Below are 19,123 nucleotides of genomic sequence, written 5' to 3'. Positions count from 1 at the left end.
TGATGTAAACACAAATGAAAGAAGTCAGAACCATGTCTTATTGCACCTCTTTCATCTTCCTTGTCTCGCTAGCTTCAGAGCTTATGCTCAAAATCCTGGTTACATATACCATTCATGTCCAAATACAACAACTTATACAAGAAACAGCACTTACTTCACCAATCTCGAAACCCTTTTGTCTTCTCTCTCTTCCCCTGACGCCTCCTACTCCACCGGATTCCAGAACTCCACGGTGGGACACGACCTCGACAGGGTCACGGGACTTTTCCTTTGCCGGGGAGATGTCTCTCCAGAAATTTGCCTTCGCTGCGTCGCCTTCTCCGTCAACGAAACCTTATCTCGGTGTCCGAATGAGAGTGAGGCTGTGTTCTATTACGACGAGTGCATGCTCAGATACTCTCACCGGACCATTCTATCGACAGCTTACAGCTATATGCAACGAAGGAGGGTTAATCAGGTTGAACGGAAATGTTTCATCTAATCAAGAAGACCGGTTCGAAGATTTGGTGTCGACCATGATGAACCACGCTGCCGACAAAGCAGCTAACAGTTCTAGGAAGTTTTATACGATCAAAGCCAATTGGACGGCACTTGAGACTCTATACGGCCTGGTTCAGTGCACTCCTGATCTGTCAAGATACGACTGTTTGCGTTGCCTGCATCAGTCCATCGAAATGCTAGGTACACTTATCTGGCCTAGTTGTAATGCTAGGTACGAGCTTTACTTGTTCTTCAATGAAACCGGCACTGGTACACCTTCAGAACAACAAGCATCGCCGCCACCGCAACGGCTGTTACCACCTCCTCCCGCCTCTACTTCTCCGGTCTCATCTCTTCCACGACCTGGTGAACTAATTCGTCTTCCTATGTTTTCTCAAAATGTTCAATACTATCCAATCTCAAGAAAATGTCTTTTTTTTTTACATTCAGGTAAACATTGGAATTTTAAAATGGTGATAGTAGCCATTGTTGTGGCTATTGTAGTGGCCGTTCTGCTTTCAATAGCTGGTTATTGTTTCCTTGCTAAGAGGACAAAGAAGACTTCAGATAATGCACCAGCCTTTTATGGTAAAGATTTCAGTGAATAACAACCTTAACAACCTTAACTAAGTTTAGCTTATGTCACTGATCAGTTTGTTTTGGGTCCCATCTGATTGCTACGGCTTATTGTGCAACAGGAGATGATATTACGACCATTGAGTCGCTGCAACTTGATTATAGAATAATTCAAGCTGCAACAAATAATTATTCTGAAAATAATAAAATTGGCCAAGGTGGATTTGGCGAGGTTTACAAGGTACTATTACTTTTAGCTCGTTAACTTTGCCTTAACTTCTGTACTTCTTATTGAAATTTTATGTCAAAACATTTGGAAAACAAGATGATGCTGATGAAAACATATAGGGTACATTCCCAAATGGGGTTGAAGTTGCGGTGAAGAGACTGTCAAAATCATCAAAACAAGGTGACACAGAGTTCAACAACGAGGTTGCTGTTGCTGCAAAGCTTCAGCATAGAAATTTGGTTAGGCTCCTAGGATTTTCTCTAGAACAAAAAAAAAGGATATTGGTCTATGAGTATGTGCCCAACAAAAGCCTTGATTACTTCCTCTTTGGTCAGTTGCATTTATTGCTTTATTTCAATTATTCTTTAGCCATTTTCTTGAATACTCATATTATAAATCTGTAGATCTAACTGTAATTCATGGATGCACACACAGACCCTTAAAACAAAGGTCAGCTGGACTGGACTCACTGATACACGATCATTGGAGGGATTTCTCGGGGGATTCTTTATCTCCATCAAGATTCACGGCTCACAATTATACACCGTGACCTTAAAGCAAGTAACATTCTCCTGGAGGCAGATATAAATCCGAAGGTTGCCAATTTTGGAATGGCCAAGATCTTTGGAATGGACCAAACCCATGATAACACAAGCGAGATAGTTGGCACCTAGTAAGTCTTTCACTTAACTTCTCTTAATTGAAATTTGTTAAACATGATTTTGCCAATTTACCATAGTTTTGTTGTGGATTCCAGTGGTTACATGGCTCCTGAATATGCGATTCATGGCCAGTTCTCAATGAAATCAGATGTTTATAGCTTTGGAGTGTTAGTTCTTGAGATTATTAGCGGTATGAAGAACAACAGCTTCAACGAGATAGACGGCGCACATGACCTAGTTACATATGTAAGTTTTTTAGGCAATCGTGTTTTTTGTATTTAGCTCTCTTACAATAATAAGCGATGTTTGCAAGAATTGAGTGATTGATTAATATTCTAGGCGTGGAGGCTTTGGAGTAACGGTAGAGCGTTACACCTCGTAGACCCTATTATTATTGATAACTGCCCGAACAGTGAAGTGGTTCGATGCATCCATATTGGTCTTTTATGTGTTCAAGAAGATCCTGTAGAGCGTCCGACCTTTTCAACCATTTTTGTAATGCTCACTAGTCAGACTGTGACTTTACCAGTGCCTCGGCAACCAGGTTTTTTCGTTCAGAGCAGACCTGGGAGAGACCCGCTTGATTCAGATCAGTCTACTACAACCAAGTCTGATCCAACATCTGTTGACGATGCGTCCATCACTGATATATATTCTCGTTGAATATGGTGTTTTTACCTTAAAGTTTGAACCCACCGGTATTATTGTAAACAAGTTGACAGCTATTGGGGCTGTCGAATGTTGTTTAGTTTTAATTTGTCTTTTCTGTTCATTATAGAAACTGAAATCAAATAACACCATTTGTAAGCCAGTTTGGTTGTGGTGTTGTCTGATGCAAGTTCCATCGTTCGTTTAGTTTTCAATATGAATTCTGTATGGGGCCTAATTAAACAAAGAAAAAATATATTTGACTTTTGGCATTAACTTTTGACTTTTGAGATTCATTTCCGTGACCGTATTTGCAGGTTTAAGGACATCAATTATGTGTTTGACGAATTCAACAATATTTTAGGAGAGAAACGTCAATTGCTGTTTAAATTGGTAAGAAACGGACCCCACACATCCCCCACGGTTGCCTTGTCCGCTACTCCAACACTTCTTTTTCAGAATGTTGTTGATCACTGTATAGGCCAATTAGAGGCTTAATTTGGCAAAACTAATCAGACAAGAAGAAATGTGTAAATAATATACAACTCATACATGCTCGTGGTTACAATAACAATACAAACAGTTACTAATCAGCTTATTTTTAACACCGGTTTTCAACGAGTATATACATCTGTGATCGAGGCATCTCAACAGACCGTAGAAGAGACTTGGTCGTTGTAAATTTGTCTGAATCAAGAGGGTCTTTTCCGAGTCTACTCTGAAAGAAAAGACCTGGTTGCCTAGGGATGGGTAATGTCATGGTATTACTAGTGAGCATCAGAACAATGGTTGACAAGGGTGGACGCTCTACAGGATCTTCTTGAACACACAAAAGACCTATATGGATACATTGAACAACTTCGTTCCTTTGGAAATTATCTACAATAGATGGATCCACGAGGTCTAGCGGTGTCCCATTACTCCAAAGCCTCCAAGCCTGGAATATTATTTTAACCAATCAGCACTTGAAACAATGGTCAGGTAAGTATATATGGAACTTGATTGGCTCAACACTTACATATGAAACCAAGTCATGTGCGCCATCTGTTTGGTAGAAGCTGCTATTCTTCTTGCCGCTTATAATCTCAAGGACTAACACTCCGAAGCTATAGACATCTGATTTCATTGAGTACTGACCATGCATTGCATACTCAGGTGACATGTAACCACTGAAACCCACAACAAGACTTTAGTATGTTGGCCACAAAAATTCATTAAATGTATGAGAAATTTAAAAGACAAAAAAACTTACTAGGTCCCCACTATTCTACTTGTGTTCTGCTCTGTTTGGTTCATTCCAAAGATCCTAGCCATTCCAAAATCAGCAATTTTAGGATTCATATCCACATCCAGAAGAACATTACTTGCTTTAAGGTCACGGTGTATAATTGTGAGCCTTGAATCTTGATGAAGATACAGAATCCCTCGAGCAATTCCACTAATAATCTTGTATCGCCTAGACCAATCCAGCTGACATTGCTTTACAGGGTCTGCATACATCCATAGATTAGCATTAGCTTCAAATATTTCCAAGAATTGATCATTGAGAAGGGCAACTAACCAAAGATGAAGTAATCAAGGCTTTTGTTGGGCACATACTCGTAGACTAGTACCCTCTCTTCTCCTTCTAGACAAAATCCGAGAAGTCTAACTAGATTTCTATGTAGTAGCTTTGCAACAAGAATAACCTCGTTCTTAAACTCTGCATCACCTTGTCCTGATGACTTTGACAGTCTCTTGACCGCAACTTCAGTGCCATCCGACAATGAACCCTACCGTTTGCACCACCATTATGTTGGCCCAAAATGGTAATGAAAAGAAAAACATATCTGAAGGCAGTTAAGAAGCTATAATTACCTTGTACACCTCTCCAAATCCACCTTGACCAATCTTATTACTTTCTGCAAAATCATTAGTAGCAGTTTGGATTGTTCTGTAATCAAGCTGCAGTGATTCTGCCGTTGTTATATCATCTCCTGGTGCATAAAGAAAATCTTAGAAGCAGCAAAGAGAATCTGAACACTGACATAAATCAAATCCAAACCCAACTAAAGATTATTCATCATTTGGCATCTTTACCATCAAATGCAGATGCTGTGCCAAAAGTCTTCTTTGCCCTCTTTGCAAGGAAGCAATAACAAGCTATGAAAAGCAGAGCAACCACTATAATAGGTACAACAATGGCTACCACTAGTACACTTGAACTCCCACCTTTCCCTGTTATTCAAACATCATTAGCTTTGATATCAGATAGTGGGAGCAGTAAAAGACAGAGTTCTAACCAGGTGGTTGAGGAGCTGAAACCGGCGGTTGTGGTGTTGTAATGGCCGATTCGTTGTAAAATGGGTAAAGCTCGTACCTAGAACTACAGCTAGGCACAAGAAATTGTCCTCCAATTTTATCGGTGGGTAACTGATTGATGCCCTGTTGCAGACAGCTCAAACAGTCTTGTCTTGTAAGATCAGGAGTGCACTGAACCAACCCGTATAAACTCTGTGGTGCAGTCCAGTTAGCTTTTCTCGCATCAAACTTTCTAGGACTGTCCGCAGCTTCACTGGCGGCTTGGTTCATCATCGACAAGAGCAAGTCTCTGAACTGGTCTTGTTGGTTAGATGTAATATTTTGGCCGTTACTCAAGACTACTGCCCCATTGGTACTCAACGTGGAGAGAATATTTCGGTTAGAGTATCTGTTGTGGACAAACGTGAATTAATCAAAGAAACTTACAATATTAAAAGCATATACCCGTTTTAGGGTAAAATATTTTGATTATGTGAATGAATCAACAATACCTTACTATACACTCATCGTAATAGAGCACGACCTCTCTCTCGTTCGGACATCTATTTGAGGTGTCGTTGACGACAAAACTGACGCATCTGCGACAAAATTCAGGCGAGACGTCTCCTCGGCAGAGGAAAAGTCCGGTGACGCTGTCGGTGCCTTGTCCGGAGGTGGCGGTTTGGAATCCGGTGGAGTAAGAGGAGCTGTTGGAAGAGAGAGAGGACAATAGGGTTCTGAGATTGGTGAAGTAAGTGCTGTTTCTGGTGTAAGTTGTCGTGTTTGGACAGATGTGGTATACGTAATTGGGATCTTGAGCATAAGCTCTGAAGCTAGTAAGAAAGGAGAAAAAGAAGAGAAAGATCAGAGAGGCCCTAGAATACATGATTAGGTTCTCGTCAAGCTTTGTGTATTGATTCTCTCTTTCTCTCTCTCGATTACAATGAAACAGAGGATGGTTTTGTGATGAGTAACAGACGAAAAAGTCAAGGTTATTGTATTCATAATTCTTGTCAAACTTGTGTTCATCTACTGTATAAAAGAATATTATGCGAGAATAATTGTTGATTATTCTTGTAAGAAACGTTCTTAGGCAGAAAAGCTTTGCCGCTGATCCGGAAAGTTCTTAGACATCATAAGGTCAACATACTACTTTTTCATTGACGTCGTTACGTGCTTGTTGGAAATTCAACCTTGACTAATGTTCCGCTTTAAAAACATTTGAAAAAACAAATTTGTTATAATAATATAATTTTATATTGCATTTTTTGGCAAAAATTTTTATTTTTTGACAGCAAAAACTTTTACAGACTCATAATAACTCTGCATTGCATTGAACTTGATGCTTTGCATTGCAGTTTCAACAAACAAAAGTGGTGATGATCTAATGGTTAATTAGTGTAAGAAAGTGGTTTCCTTATATCGTACATACTTCAATCCTAGCTTTGAGGTTATAAGAAAATTACGTTTCAACAATTCAACATGAATCACAATTCAAATATTTATGAGAATTCATATCTAATATATAAGCTTACATTCACAGAAAAGGTAAGATTTCATGCATACGCAACATACAGTTTAATTTTTTTACAAATTACAGACTTCAACATATGACACACATACAGGGCCGGCTTAACCATTTCATAGACCCTGGGGCAATTTTTCAAAATAGGCCCTTAACTTTTAAAATATTATTTATTCCTAACAAAATTGTATAGTTTATCAAAATATGAAACCAAATGCTTAAAATATTATCATGCTCACGTACGGGATTAGAAGTGATTAGTCGTATTAAAAACAATTCTCTCACATAAATTATTTTTATACCATCAGATTTTAAATTTGTATTAGCACTTGTTTTCAAAATGTTGTTCAATGTTCACCATGATACAATCTAATTGTCTAGAAAGAAGTGACATATAATTAGGAATAAAATTTTGATCCGTCTAAATATATAAACCTAGTTACTAAAAGTTTTATTTTAAAAAATAAAATAATATTAATAAAACAGAGCATGATCTCATAAAATAAAAAAAAATTGGAATTATATATAGGGAAATGGAATTCTAATGGGAAATGAAGAATTTAGTGGGGAAAAGATATTTCGGGAACGCGAAACGTTTTTGATTTGAAAAGAAAAATCAGTCTATACGAACATTCCTATAATTTTCTAGCTGTATCTGTTCTGCCTCTTAAATTTCGTATATTCAGTTGACAAAATTTTTTTTTTGAATACTCAAAAACATAATGGGCCCCTCTCTCTCTTTTGGGCTCTGGGCGATCGCCCTGCTCGCCCCTGCACCTGAGCCGGCCCTGCACACATAAGCAAGAAAGTTTAATACAACAAACATATTAGATTGAAACACTTAAAAATACGAGAACACTTGGTTTTATTTTTAAGTTGATTTATTAAAAACTCAAAACAACACTTGTTCTGACCAATGAATGCCAATTAGTCCAAGCGTGAAGGTTAACACCATAATCAATAATCAACAAGGATACAAATCAGTGACCGACGCATCACCGACAGACCGTATATCACACTTCTTCATCGTAGATTGATTCGAATCAGACAGATCTTTTCTATGTCTAGCCTGAATGACAAACCCTGGTTGTTGAGGAACTGGTAAAATCACATTGTTACTAGTGAGCATCAGCAAAATGGTTGAAAACGTCGGACGTTCTACAGGATCCTCTTGAACACATAAAAGACCGATATGGATGCATCAAACCACTTCACTCTTCTGGCAATTATCTACTATAACTGGATCCACGAGGTCTAACTCTGTTTTGTTGGTCCACAGTCTCCAAGCCTATAATATCAATCAACCAATTAGTTCTTGAAATTGTTTCTTATTGTAAGAGAGGTATATAAAAAAATTGTTAAACCCAAAAATAGAAAAAATGATTGCCCAAACTTACATATGTGACCAAATTATGGGCACCATCTCTCTCGTAGAAGCTGCTATTCTTCCTACCAGTTATAATCTCAAGAACTAAAACTCCGAAGCTATAGACATCAGATTTCATTGAGAATTGGCCATGCATAGCATATTCGGGAGACATGTAACCACTGAAATCCACACCAAAAATTTAGTATTGACAAAATCATGTTCAACGAACTTTAATTTAATTATGAGAAGTAAAGTGGATGACTTACTAGGTACCAACAATTCTTTTTGTGTTCTCCTGGGTTTGGTCCATCCCAAATATCCTCGCCATTCCAAAATCAGCAATTTTTGGATTCACATCTGCATCCAGGAGAATGTTACTTGCTTTGAGGTCACGGTGTATGATTGTTAGCCGTGAATCTTGATGAAAATACAGCATCCCCCGAGCAATCCCTCCAATGATCTTGTATCGCAGTGTCCAGCATAGTTGGTCCTTCTTTGTAGGGTCTATGTGTACATCATGGTAAAATTAAACATTTGCAACACCCAAAAATTCAAAAGGCTAAAGAGTAACTGAAACAAAGAAACAAATGTAACTGACCAAAGAGGAAGTAATCAAGGCTTTTGTTGGGCACATATTCGTAGACCAATATCATTTCTTCTTGTTCTAGTGAAAACCCCATGAGTCTTACCAAATTTCTATGTTGTAGCTTTGCAACAACAACAACCTCGTTCTTGAACTCTGTTTCCCCTTGTCCTGATGATTTTGACAGTCTCTTCACCGCAACTTCAGTCCCATTCAAAAATGTACCCTATCCATTTATGTAAGCATCATCCCAATTATTTAAATGTGTATGCACAAAATTACAGAGAAAAATACACAGCCTCCGGCGCAGTGAAGGATGTATACCAGTGATAGTACCCCCAGACGGGCCTTATAGTTACAAATCAGCTTATTTTTAACACCGGTTGATTTAGAAATCAGCCAAAAATATAAATGTTTGTCTTCAACGAGGATATACATCTGTGATCGAGGCAACATCAACAGACCGTAGAAGAGACTTGGTCGTTGTAAATTGGTCTGAATCAAGAGGGTCTTTTCCGAGTCTACTCTGAAAGAAAAGACCTGGTTGCCTAGGGACGGGTAATGTCACAGTATTACTAGTGAGCATCAGAACAATGGTTGACACACAAAAGACCTATATGGACACATCGAACAACTTCATTCCTTTGGCAGTTATCTACCATAATTGGATCCACAAGGTCTAGTGGTGTCCCATTACTCCAAAGCCTCCATGCCTAGAATATTATTTTAACCAATCAGCACTTGCAAGCATGGTCAGGTAAATATGGAACTTGATTGGCTAAACACTTACATATGAAACCAAGTCATGTGCACCATCTGTTTGGTAGAAGCTGCTATTCTTCTTGCCGCTTATAATCTCAAGAACCAACACTCCGAAGCTATAAACATCTGATTTCATTGAGTACTGACCATGCATCGCATACTCAGGAGACATGTAACCACTGAAAACCAGAGCAAGACTTTATATGTTGGCCACAAAAATTCATTAAATGTATGAGTAATTTAAAAGACAAAACTTACTAGGTTGATATCTTGCATATTTGCATTGTTTTACCCATTCATCCATTGGCATTTTCATCATATAGATTAGGATTTAGCCATGTCTAGGTTGCATTTTGCATTCATTGTCCTCATTAGGTGTTGGAGTGCCACATGGAGTTCTTGGGGACATTTGGATGCATTTGGAGCTTAAAGGACGTGAAACAGGTGATCATTGGACGAGCAGAGCATGGGAGCGAGGTTCCGCAGCGACGTCATGAGGTCGCTCCAAAGCACCTCTCAGAGCGACCTAGCTAGAGCGACCCCGTGAAGTCGCTCGCCATATTCATCCCGTAGGAAGCCCAGAGCGACTTGCCCAGAGCGACGCACCGAGGTCGCTCGCATCTCACACCCCTCTCGGAGCGACCTCCCAAAGCGACACCCCGAGGTCGCTCGCGTCTCTATGGCGAGACGACACGAAGCGAAGCCCGGAGCGACCTCTCAGAGCGACCCACTGAGGTCGCTCCCGAAGGCCGGAGCGACTTGTCGGAGCGACATGCCGAGGTCGCTCCGCGTCTATTGTTGGGTCGATTTCTATTTTACCTAAGGGCCTTTTGGTCATTTTATTATGCACGTTTTACATTTCAAAAACCTATGTTTTAAACATCTTTTGTAGCCACCAGGCAGATTATCTTTTGATCTATTGAGAAATACACAAGAACTCTCTTGAGAAGTTCATCTCTTGGATTTTGATTTGTTATGTTCTTGTGTTCTTGTTGATTTCTTATCTATTTCTCTACATGGTTAATCTGAAATCCAATATGGGTTTAAGAGGAATCATGGAGATTAGTGAGTAATCACCTTTTGAATTCATGGGTTAGGGAGATTAAGGGTGATTAGGTTAGAGCTAGGATGTTTTAGTGTAGATCATTCATATTTCCTTGCTAGTAGAGTAATCATAATGCATCTTCTGAGTTGGCCACTCAGTTGTTGATCCTTAGGCATTTCTCACCCGAAAGGTGTTCGATGAAATGCCCGAGACAACTCTCCTAGGCTTTTAGTATACTTTGCCAAAGACATTTGTTGTTAAAGGTGCTAAGATAGCTAATAGACTTGTTAGTAATGATTGCTTTCATATTATTCAACCAAAGACATTTGATGTTTGAGATATGTTAGCAAATGAGCATTCATCTAGACATAGAGCTTGCTTAGAATTGTGTCTAGGCTTAAGGTTGATAGTTTGATTGATCATTTGCCATCCTTAGTTCGATACTTGATCACCCAAGGTCTAATCCCTATGCCCATGAGTTCTCTTTTCCCTTAGTCAAGAAAGTATCATTTGTTATTTCTTTTATTAGTCATAGTTTTAAAACCCATCTAAATCATTGGTTGCACTTAGATTAAGTGAGTACTTGCATTCTCAGTGCTTTGATATCCCTCAGAACTGGTTCGACAATCATTTATACTACAACATTTGTTTTAGGAGCCTTGAAAACTCCTAACATCAAATTGGCGCCGTTGCCAAATTCTGAGTAGATTTGAACATTGAGATTTAGTCACTTGCTTGAGACTAAGTCATTTTTATTTTATTTTGTTACTGATTTTCTTTCTTCACCTCCCTTTAATCTACAGGTGTATGAACTTGAGGAGCAGGGGTCCATCAAACCTAGTTCCAATAGCTGCAGACATCAGAGCTTTAGAGAGAGAGTGTGCTAGAAATAGAAGAGAAGAAGAGCAACAGGCTCACTTGCAGAGATTGAGTACTGATATGGGAGACATACCTCAAAACCAACAGCGAGCAGCTCGACCCATTGGCACTTACGACCGCCCCAACATTCATGGTCATAGATTGGGAATCCGAGCACCCGCTGTGGCAGCCAACAACTTTGAGATCAAATCAGGACTCCTCAACGTGATCGAGAACAACAAGTATCATGGCTTGGCTCTAGAGGATCCATTTGATCACTTGGACAGGTTCGACAGCTACTGTGGGTTGTCAAAAACCAATGGTGTGTCCGAAGATGCCTTAAAGCTCAAGCTATTCCCTTTCTCTTTGGGGGATAAGGCACGTCAGTGGGAGAAGTCTCTACCCAGTGACTCCATCACTACTTGGGATGACTGCAAGAAAGCATTCTTGGAGAAGTTCTTCTCTACTTCAAGAACTGCTAAGCTGAGAAACGAGATTTCCAGCTTTCAACAGAAGAACTTGGAAGGCTTCAGTGAAGCCTGGGAGAGATTCAAGGGCTACCAAGCTCAATGCCCACACCATGGCTTTTCTAAGGAGAGCTTACTGAGCACATTCTACCGTGGTGCTCTTCCTAAGTACAGAGCCAGACTGGATACAGCTAGCAATGGGTTCTTCTTGGGGAGAACTGAGGAGGATGCAGAAGAGCTGGTTGACAACATGGTAAAGAGTGATGCAGTCTACAGTGGAGACCACGACAGAGGCAGTAGAACAGATGATAAGCAGACGAGGAAAGAGATCAAAGCTTTGGAAGACAAGATCGACCTACTCATTGCTGAAAAAGCAACCCAAGAGCAGCTGAAGTTTGTTGGTAACTCCAAGCAGGAAGATCCACTTGCTGTCAATGAGGTTGAGGGTTTGGAAGGTCAAGAGGAGTTGTGTTTCATCAACAACAATGGTAGCTGGTACAAAAAGGAGCCCAACTTTCAGTACAACAACTACCAACAGAAATCCTATCCAAACAACCAACAGAGTGGCTATCCGCCAAGAAACAACCAGCAAGGCAGCTATCAGCCTCAGCAAAACCCCTCGTCTGGTTCCTCTGCTCCTCAAGAGAGCAGCACTGATACCTTACTGAAGCAAATCTTGGAGTCTCAGACTAGAAGTGAGAAGCAAGTTGGTTATGAGTTGAAGAACCTTCATTCCAAGATTGATGGGAGCTACAATGAGCTCAACAACAAATTCTCACACCTTGCTTCTACAGTCAGGAATTTAGAGAATCAATTTGCTTCCATAAACACTCACCAGAATCGCCAGCAAGGATCTCTACCTGGAAAGTCTGACCAAAATCCCAAGGAGGCCAAAGCTATCACCCTTAGGAGTGGTAAGCAGTTACCTCCTAGAACCCTCACCAAGGATGCTGAGAAACTAGGTGAGGGGGTTGCCATCAACATAGATGATGAAGTGGTGATTGTTGATGAGAAGATCAATGACGAGATCTTGGAGAAGATAGTGGAAGCCAAAGGTAAAGGAAAGGTTGGGAAAGAGAAGAAGACAGTAAAGGATGGTGAAGTTGTAACTCCAGCAAGTGAAAGTTTTTTTTGTTCCTCCTCCCTATGAACCCAAACTTCCATTCCCTGGTAGATTCAAGAAGCAGCTGCTAGAGAAGTACAAAGCTCTGTTTGAGAAGCAAATGAGTGAAGCTCAGGTTGCAATGCCCATCATCGATGCTTTCATGTTGATTCCTCAATACAACAATTTCCTGAAAGATGTTGTAGCTGCAAAGAAGAAGGAGATGGAAGGCATGATGATTCTTACCCATGAGTGCAATGCCATCATCCAGAGGCTTGATGTTCCAGAGAAATTAGAGGATCCAGGAAGCTTCACACTACCTTGTGCTCTTGGACCTATGGTATTTGAGAAAAGTCTCTGCGATTTGGGAGCTAGTGTCAGCTTGATGCCTTTGTCTGTTGCAAAGAAGCTTGGATTCACTCAGTACAAGAAGTGTAGACTCTCTCTGGTGTTAGCTGATCGTTCAGTGAAGTACCCTGTGGGCATCTTAGAGGACCTCCCTGTGAAGATTGGAAGGTATGAGATACCTACAGATTTTGTGGTGCTTGAGATGGGTGAGGAGGCTCAAGACCCATTGATTCTAGGAAGACCATTCTTAGCTACAGCAGGAGCTATTGTTAATGTGAAGGAAGGCACGATTGATCTCCATTTGGGTAAAGAGAACATCCTCCACTTTGACATCAAGAGGAAAATGAGGAAACCAACTGTGTTCGGGCAAGCCTTCTACATTAAAGAGATGGACACTCCTGCTGATGAGCACCTTGAAGAGTTACCACCTGAGGACGACGAGGAGGGAGCATCTCCCTCTACTCATTCCCTATAGAAGGTAACCCACCACACTCCCTTGTATATACCATTTCATTTTTGCATATTAGTCTTCTTTTCGGTATCTCTCTCTACTTGACGACACAGAGACTGTGTAACTCAAGTTTGGGGGAGGTACCAAGTATTTGATCATGTTTGCTTTGATGTTGTTTCATTGAGTCATGCATGGCATACCTATTTGCATAGATAAAAAAAAAAATCAATCATTTAGTTTGCATCATTTGCATTTTTAGGAGAGTCTAGAGCATATAGGTTGCATTCACTTGCATTGGGAGCAATGATTTTGAATGCCTTGTAAAGAACACTACGTTGCACTTGACTAGCTTTTGCACCTCTCAAAAAGACTTGTATGTTTCGAGCCTTGAAAACTCTTCCTGAAACTTGTTGATTGCTGAAACTCAGTCTTTGAAGCCAACTACAACCTTATTTGAACTGAACGAACTTAATGCTTCTTGCTCATGGTCCCTTGTGTACTGAGTCATGGCTATACACACTTGAGTTGTCACATCTTTTATACCAATCTTTTTTGACAAACTCTAGTGGTAGACCACTCCCAAAACCTTTTCCTCCTTTTAAGCTTTCATTGTTTGATGAGTGAGGCCTTTTTCGGAAAGTCTTACATGTGCATAATGTTGAGAGTATCGGGAACGACAATGCTTGATCTTCATTCTTGCTAGATTGGACACTCTATTGTCTAGCTATAGGTGGGGGTGAGTGTTGTGATTATGATTTGGGAGAAATGAAAAAGGAAAAGAATAGACTCTTTGTGCTTAAGTGAATTGTTTTATTGGGATAAGTAGAGAAACCTCTAGCTCAAGTTTTGAAAAGTCTTGGCCCCCAGCCTAAAAAAAAAAAACGAAAAAGAAAAAAAAAAGAGAAAAGAAAAAGAAAAAGAAAAGAAAGAAAAGGGGGCTAGCAAAGTTGTTAGGAGCTAAGAAATATTTTGAGGTTGTGAAAAATCCCTTGTAGATTTCAAAGAGAAAGAGCTGATGTTTTTAGAATCTTTTGGTGAGAGATGTGAGTTGGGTTTGACATTGAGAAATGATTGTGTAATTGTATGTTTGGGAAAAGGGTAGAACAATGGAGATTGAGCATTGTATGCATGAGTTGATCCCTTTCTTAGATATATTATGTGCAATGTCAAGGCTACTTGTTTTGAGAGTAAACCACCTTAAAGATCATATGTTTTGAACCTCTTGAATCACTTGAATAAAAGCCTTCCCTTACCCAACCAAATGACTTGGACCAACTGACCATTTGCAAGAATTCACCTGATGTTTTGTGCTTAATGAATGTGAGAGTTGGTTGATTTGAATGTGTGGATGCTTGATGATGAGTGTAAGAACAAAAAGAGTTAAGATAGGCCTAGAGAAGCTAGAGTGTAATAAGAGAGTGTGCTAGTTGTGTTTCTTTTGGCTATGTGCTCCCTCCTTCAACCTCTCTCCCTATGAGTTCTAGAAAGTTCACTTGTGGACAAGTAAAAGAACAAGTTTGGGGGAGTTGATATCTTGCATATTTGCATTGTTTTACCCATTCATCCATTAGCATTTTCATCATATAGATTAGGATTTAGCCATGTCTAGGTTGCATTTTGCATTCATTGTCCTCATTAGGTGTTGGAGTGCCACATGGAGTTCTTGGAGACATTTGGATGCATTTGGAGCTTAAAGGACGTGAAACAGGTGATCATTGGACGAGCAGAGCATGGGAGCGAGGTTCCGCAGCGACGTCATGAGGTCGCTCCAAAGCACCTCTCAGAGCGACCTAGCCAGAGCGACCCCGTGAAGTCGCTCGCCATATTCATCCCGTAGGAAGCCCAGAGCGACTTGCCCAGAGCGACGCACCGAGGTCGCTCGCATCTCACACCCCTCTCGGAGCGACCTCCCAAAGCGACATCCCGAGGTCGCTCGCGTCTCTATGGCGAGACGACACGAAGCGAAGCCCGGAGCGACCTCTCAGAGCGACCCACTGAGGTCGCTCCCGAAGGCCGGAGCGACTTGTCGGAGCGACATGCCGAGGTCGCTCCGCGTCTATTGTTGGGTCGATTTCTATTTTACCTAAGGGCCTTTTGGTCATTTTATTATGCACGTTTTACATTTCAAAAACCTATGTTTTAAACATCTTTTGTAGCCACCAGGCAGATTATCTTTTGATCTATTGAGAAATACACAAGAACTCTCTTGAGAAGTTCATCTCTTGGATTTTGATTTGTTATGTTCTTGTGTTCTTGTTGATTTCTTATCTATTTTCTCTACATGGTTAATCTGAAATCCAATATGGGTTTAAGAGGAATCATGGAGATTAGTGAGTAATCACCTTTTGAATTCATGGGTTAGGGAGATTAAGGGTGATTAGGTTAGAGCTAGGATGTTTTAGTGTAGATCATTCATATTTCCTTGCTAGTAGAGTAATCATAATGCATCTTCTGAGTTGGCCACTCAGTTGTTGATCCTTAGGCATTTCTCACCCGAAAGGTGTTCGATGAAATGCCCGAGACAACTCTCCTAGGCTTTTAGTATACTTTGCCAAAGACATTTGTTGTTAAAGGTGCTAAGATAGCTAATAGACTTGTTAGTAATGATTGCTTTCATATTATTCAACCAAAGACATTTGATGTTTGAGATGTGTTAGCAAATGAGCATTCATCTAGACATAGAGCTTGCTTAGAATTGTGTCTAGGCTTAAGGTTGATAGTTTGATTGATCATTTGTCATCCTTAGTTCGATACTTGATCACCCAAGGTCTAATCCCTATGCCCATGAGTTCTCTTTTCCCTTAGTCAAGAAAGTATCATTTAGTTATTCCTTTTAATTAGTCATAGTTTTAAAACCCATCTAAATCATTGGTTGCACTTAGATTAAGTGAGTACTTGCATTCTCAGTGCTTTGATATCCCTCAGAACTGGTTCGACAATCATTTATACTACAACATTTGTCTTAGGAGCCTTGAAAACTCCTAACATCATAGGTCCCCACTATCCTGCTTGTATTCTCCTCTGTTTGGTTCATTCCAAAGATCCTAGCCATTCCGAAATCAGCAATTTTAGGATTCATATCCGAATCCAGAAGAACGTTACTTGCTTTAAGATCACGGTGTATAATCGTGAGCCGTGAATCTTGATGAAGATACATAATCCCTCGAGCAATTCCCCCGATAATCTTGTATCGCCGAGACCAATCCAGCTGGCTTTGCTTTGCAAGGTCTGTACACATCCATAGATTAGCATCAGTTTTAAATATTTGACACTTAAGTGTCAAAATTTGGGCAAAGAATTATTGACAAATGCAACTAACCAAATATGAAGTAATCAAGGCTTTCGTTGGGCACGTACTCGTAGACTAGTACCCTCTCTTCTCCTTCTAGACAAAATCCTAGAAGTCTAACAAGATTTCTATGTTGTAGCTTTGCAACAAGAATAACCTCGTTCTTAAACTCCGCATCACCTTGTCCTGATGACTTTGACAGTCTCTTCACCGCAACTTCAGTGCCATCCGATAATGTACCCTACCGTTTTCACCACCATTATGTTGGCCCAAAATGGTAAAGGAAAAGATTAAAAAAAAGCCAGTTAGAATATACTTACCTTGTAGACCTCTCCAAATCCACCTTGGCCTATCTTATTACTTTCAGAAAAATAGTTAGTAGCAGTTTGGATTGATCTGTAATCAATGTGCAGTGATTCTGCGGTTGTTATATCATCTCCTGGTGCATAAAGAAAGTCTTAGAAGCAAGAAAGAAGACGCTGAGCATTTGATATTAATCAAAATCCAAACCCAATTTTATTTGAAGTCTTTACCTTCAAATGCAGATGATGTGCCATAAGTCTTCTTTGCCCTCTTTGCAAGGAAGCAATAACAAGCTATGAAAAGCAGAACAACCACTATAATAGGTACAACAATGGCTACTACTAGTACACTTGAACTCCCACCTTTCCCTGTTATTTAAACATCATCAGCTTTAATATTAGTTAGTGGGAGCAGTAAAAACAAGAGTTCTGACCAGTTGGCGGAGGAGCTGAGACCGGAGGAGTAGAAACAGGCGGTTGTGGTGGCGGTGGAGGTGTTGTAATGGCGGATTCGTTGTAAAATGCGTAAAGCTCGTATCTTGAACCACAGCTATGCATAATAAATCTTCCTCCAATTTTATCAGTGGGTAACTGATTGATGCTCTGCTGCAGACAACTCAAACAGTCTTGTCTTGTCAGATCAGGAGTGCACTGAACCAATCCGTATAAACTCTGTGATGCAGTCCAGTTAGCTTTTCTCGCATCGAACTTTCTTCGACTGTCCGCAGCTTCATTGGCCGCTTGGTTCATCGTCGACAAGACCAAGTCTCTGAACTGCTCTTTTTGGTTAGATGTAATGTTTTGGACGTTCCACAAGACAACTCCTCCATCGGTGCTTAGCGTCGAGAGAATATTCCGGTTAGAGTATCTTACCGTACACACATCGTAGTAGAGCACGACCTCTCTCTGGTTTGGACACCGAGTTGAGGTGTCGTTGACGACAAAGGCGACGCATCTGCGACAAACTTCCGGCGAGACGTCTCCTCGGCAAAGGAAAAGTCCGGTGACACTGTCGGTGCCTTGTCCGGAGGTGGCGGTTTGGAATCCGGTGGAGTAAGAGGCGTTGCTGGAAGAGAGAGAGGACAAAAGTGTTCTGAGGTTAGTGGAGTAAGTGCTGTTTCTGGTGTAATTAAGTTGTCGTGTTTGGACAGATGTGGTATACGTAAATGGGATCTTGAGCTGAAGCTTTGAAGCTTGTGAGAAAGGAGAAAATGAAAAGGAAGATCAAAGAAGCCCAAGAAGACATAACTGATGAAATAAAATTTGAATTTTGATTCTCTCTTTCTGTAGATTGCAATGAAAACAGACGATGGTTTTGTGACGAGTGCCAGACGAAAAGTCAAGGTTTTTGTATTCAAAATTCTTGTCCAACTTGTGTTCATCTACTGAACTATTAAAATATGGTATAGAAAATATTAAATGCGAGAAATTTTTATGGATAGCCTTTGATCGGTTCATTAGTAGAAATGCACGTCAAGATTGGTTAGCAAAGGAAGATGCTATTCGTAGTTGGCATTTTGACGAGACTATAAATTTAGTTGTTGGCATTATTTCAAACATAATTTTCCTTGGTTATGGCTGATGATAAATATAAAAATCTCAACGTAGTGTAACCAAAAAAAAAAAAAAAAAACTCGTTTTCATCTTTGTGCCGACTACAAGAACCTTATGTCTTCCCCACTTGGTCAATTGAATTGAGGCTGTTTGTTTCACCATCTGTTATTTTCATCTTTCGTCAGATGATCCATCCAGATTTTATAGGACTATTTATTTGTCCATCCAGATAATTTGTCTAGATGAATCATCTAAATAGATTTATGATTTTTTTTTTCACTTCTATTCAGATAAGTTTAGTAAACAAATTACTAAAATATTCTTGTTTTAATTTCATTATATTTTATTTTTTCACTATTAATTTTTATTAACTATCTAATATATAATTATTTTAAAATATAGTTTTGGAGGGAAATATAATTTTGCGGTTTTAGCGAAAAATACATATTCATGATTTAATTAAAATTTTGATTTTGTGACTAACAAGAAAAAGTATTTTATGGTTTCGTTGGGAAAATGAATTTTGCAGTGTTGGTAGGAAAATACATTTTACGGTTTTTGGCAGAAAATCCATTTTTGCGTTCTTGGCCGGA

At 39.9% G+C, this 19,123-nt stretch overlaps 1 protein-coding gene, 1 long non-coding RNA gene, 1 other non-coding gene and 2 pseudogenes across 3 annotated transcripts; 1 reads left to right on the top strand and 4 right to left on the bottom strand.

Moving 5' to 3' along the window:
* The first annotated feature begins 17 nt into the window (after positions 1 to 17).
* Positions 18 to 2,758, top strand: LOC106440511 (annotated as a pseudogene).
* Positions 2,759 to 3,071: 313 nt separating this feature from the next.
* On the bottom strand, positions 3,072 to 5,812 carry LOC106440510 (cysteine-rich receptor-like protein kinase 10). Its single transcript, XM_013882199.3, is given in 9 exon segments — positions 3,072 to 3,244; positions 3,247 to 3,532; positions 3,614 to 3,764; positions 3,848 to 4,085; positions 4,157 to 4,367; positions 4,453 to 4,571; positions 4,675 to 4,812; positions 4,878 to 5,284; positions 5,388 to 5,812. Coding segments are annotated over 9 exon segments (1,959 nt in total). The 5' UTR covers positions 5,762 to 5,812; the 3' UTR covers positions 3,072 to 3,209.
* Positions 5,813 to 7,214: 1,402 nt separating this feature from the next.
* Positions 7,215 to 8,231, bottom strand: LOC125590028. The gene is made up of 2 exons (XR_007326255.1): positions 7,798 to 8,231; positions 7,215 to 7,688 (listed from the first exon to the last, which is right to left on the bottom strand). It is a non-coding gene; the product is annotated as an uncharacterized LOC125590028 (long non-coding RNA).
* A 2,465-nt stretch (positions 8,232 to 10,696) lies between these two features.
* On the bottom strand, positions 10,697 to 18,273 carry LOC125607206 (annotated as a pseudogene).
* On the bottom strand, positions 11,498 to 11,604 carry LOC125607710. The gene has a single exon (XR_007338781.1). It is a non-coding gene; the product is annotated as a small nucleolar RNA R71 (small nucleolar RNA).
* Positions 18,274 to 19,123: the final 850 nt, after the last annotated feature.

This window comes from Brassica napus, chromosome A3, assembly GCF_020379485.1.
Source record: "Brassica napus cultivar Da-Ae chromosome A3, Da-Ae, whole genome shotgun sequence".
Lineage (NCBI taxonomy): Eukaryota > Viridiplantae > Streptophyta > Magnoliopsida > Brassicales > Brassicaceae > Brassica > Brassica napus.
This window is presented reverse-complemented; position numbering and strand designations above follow the sequence as displayed.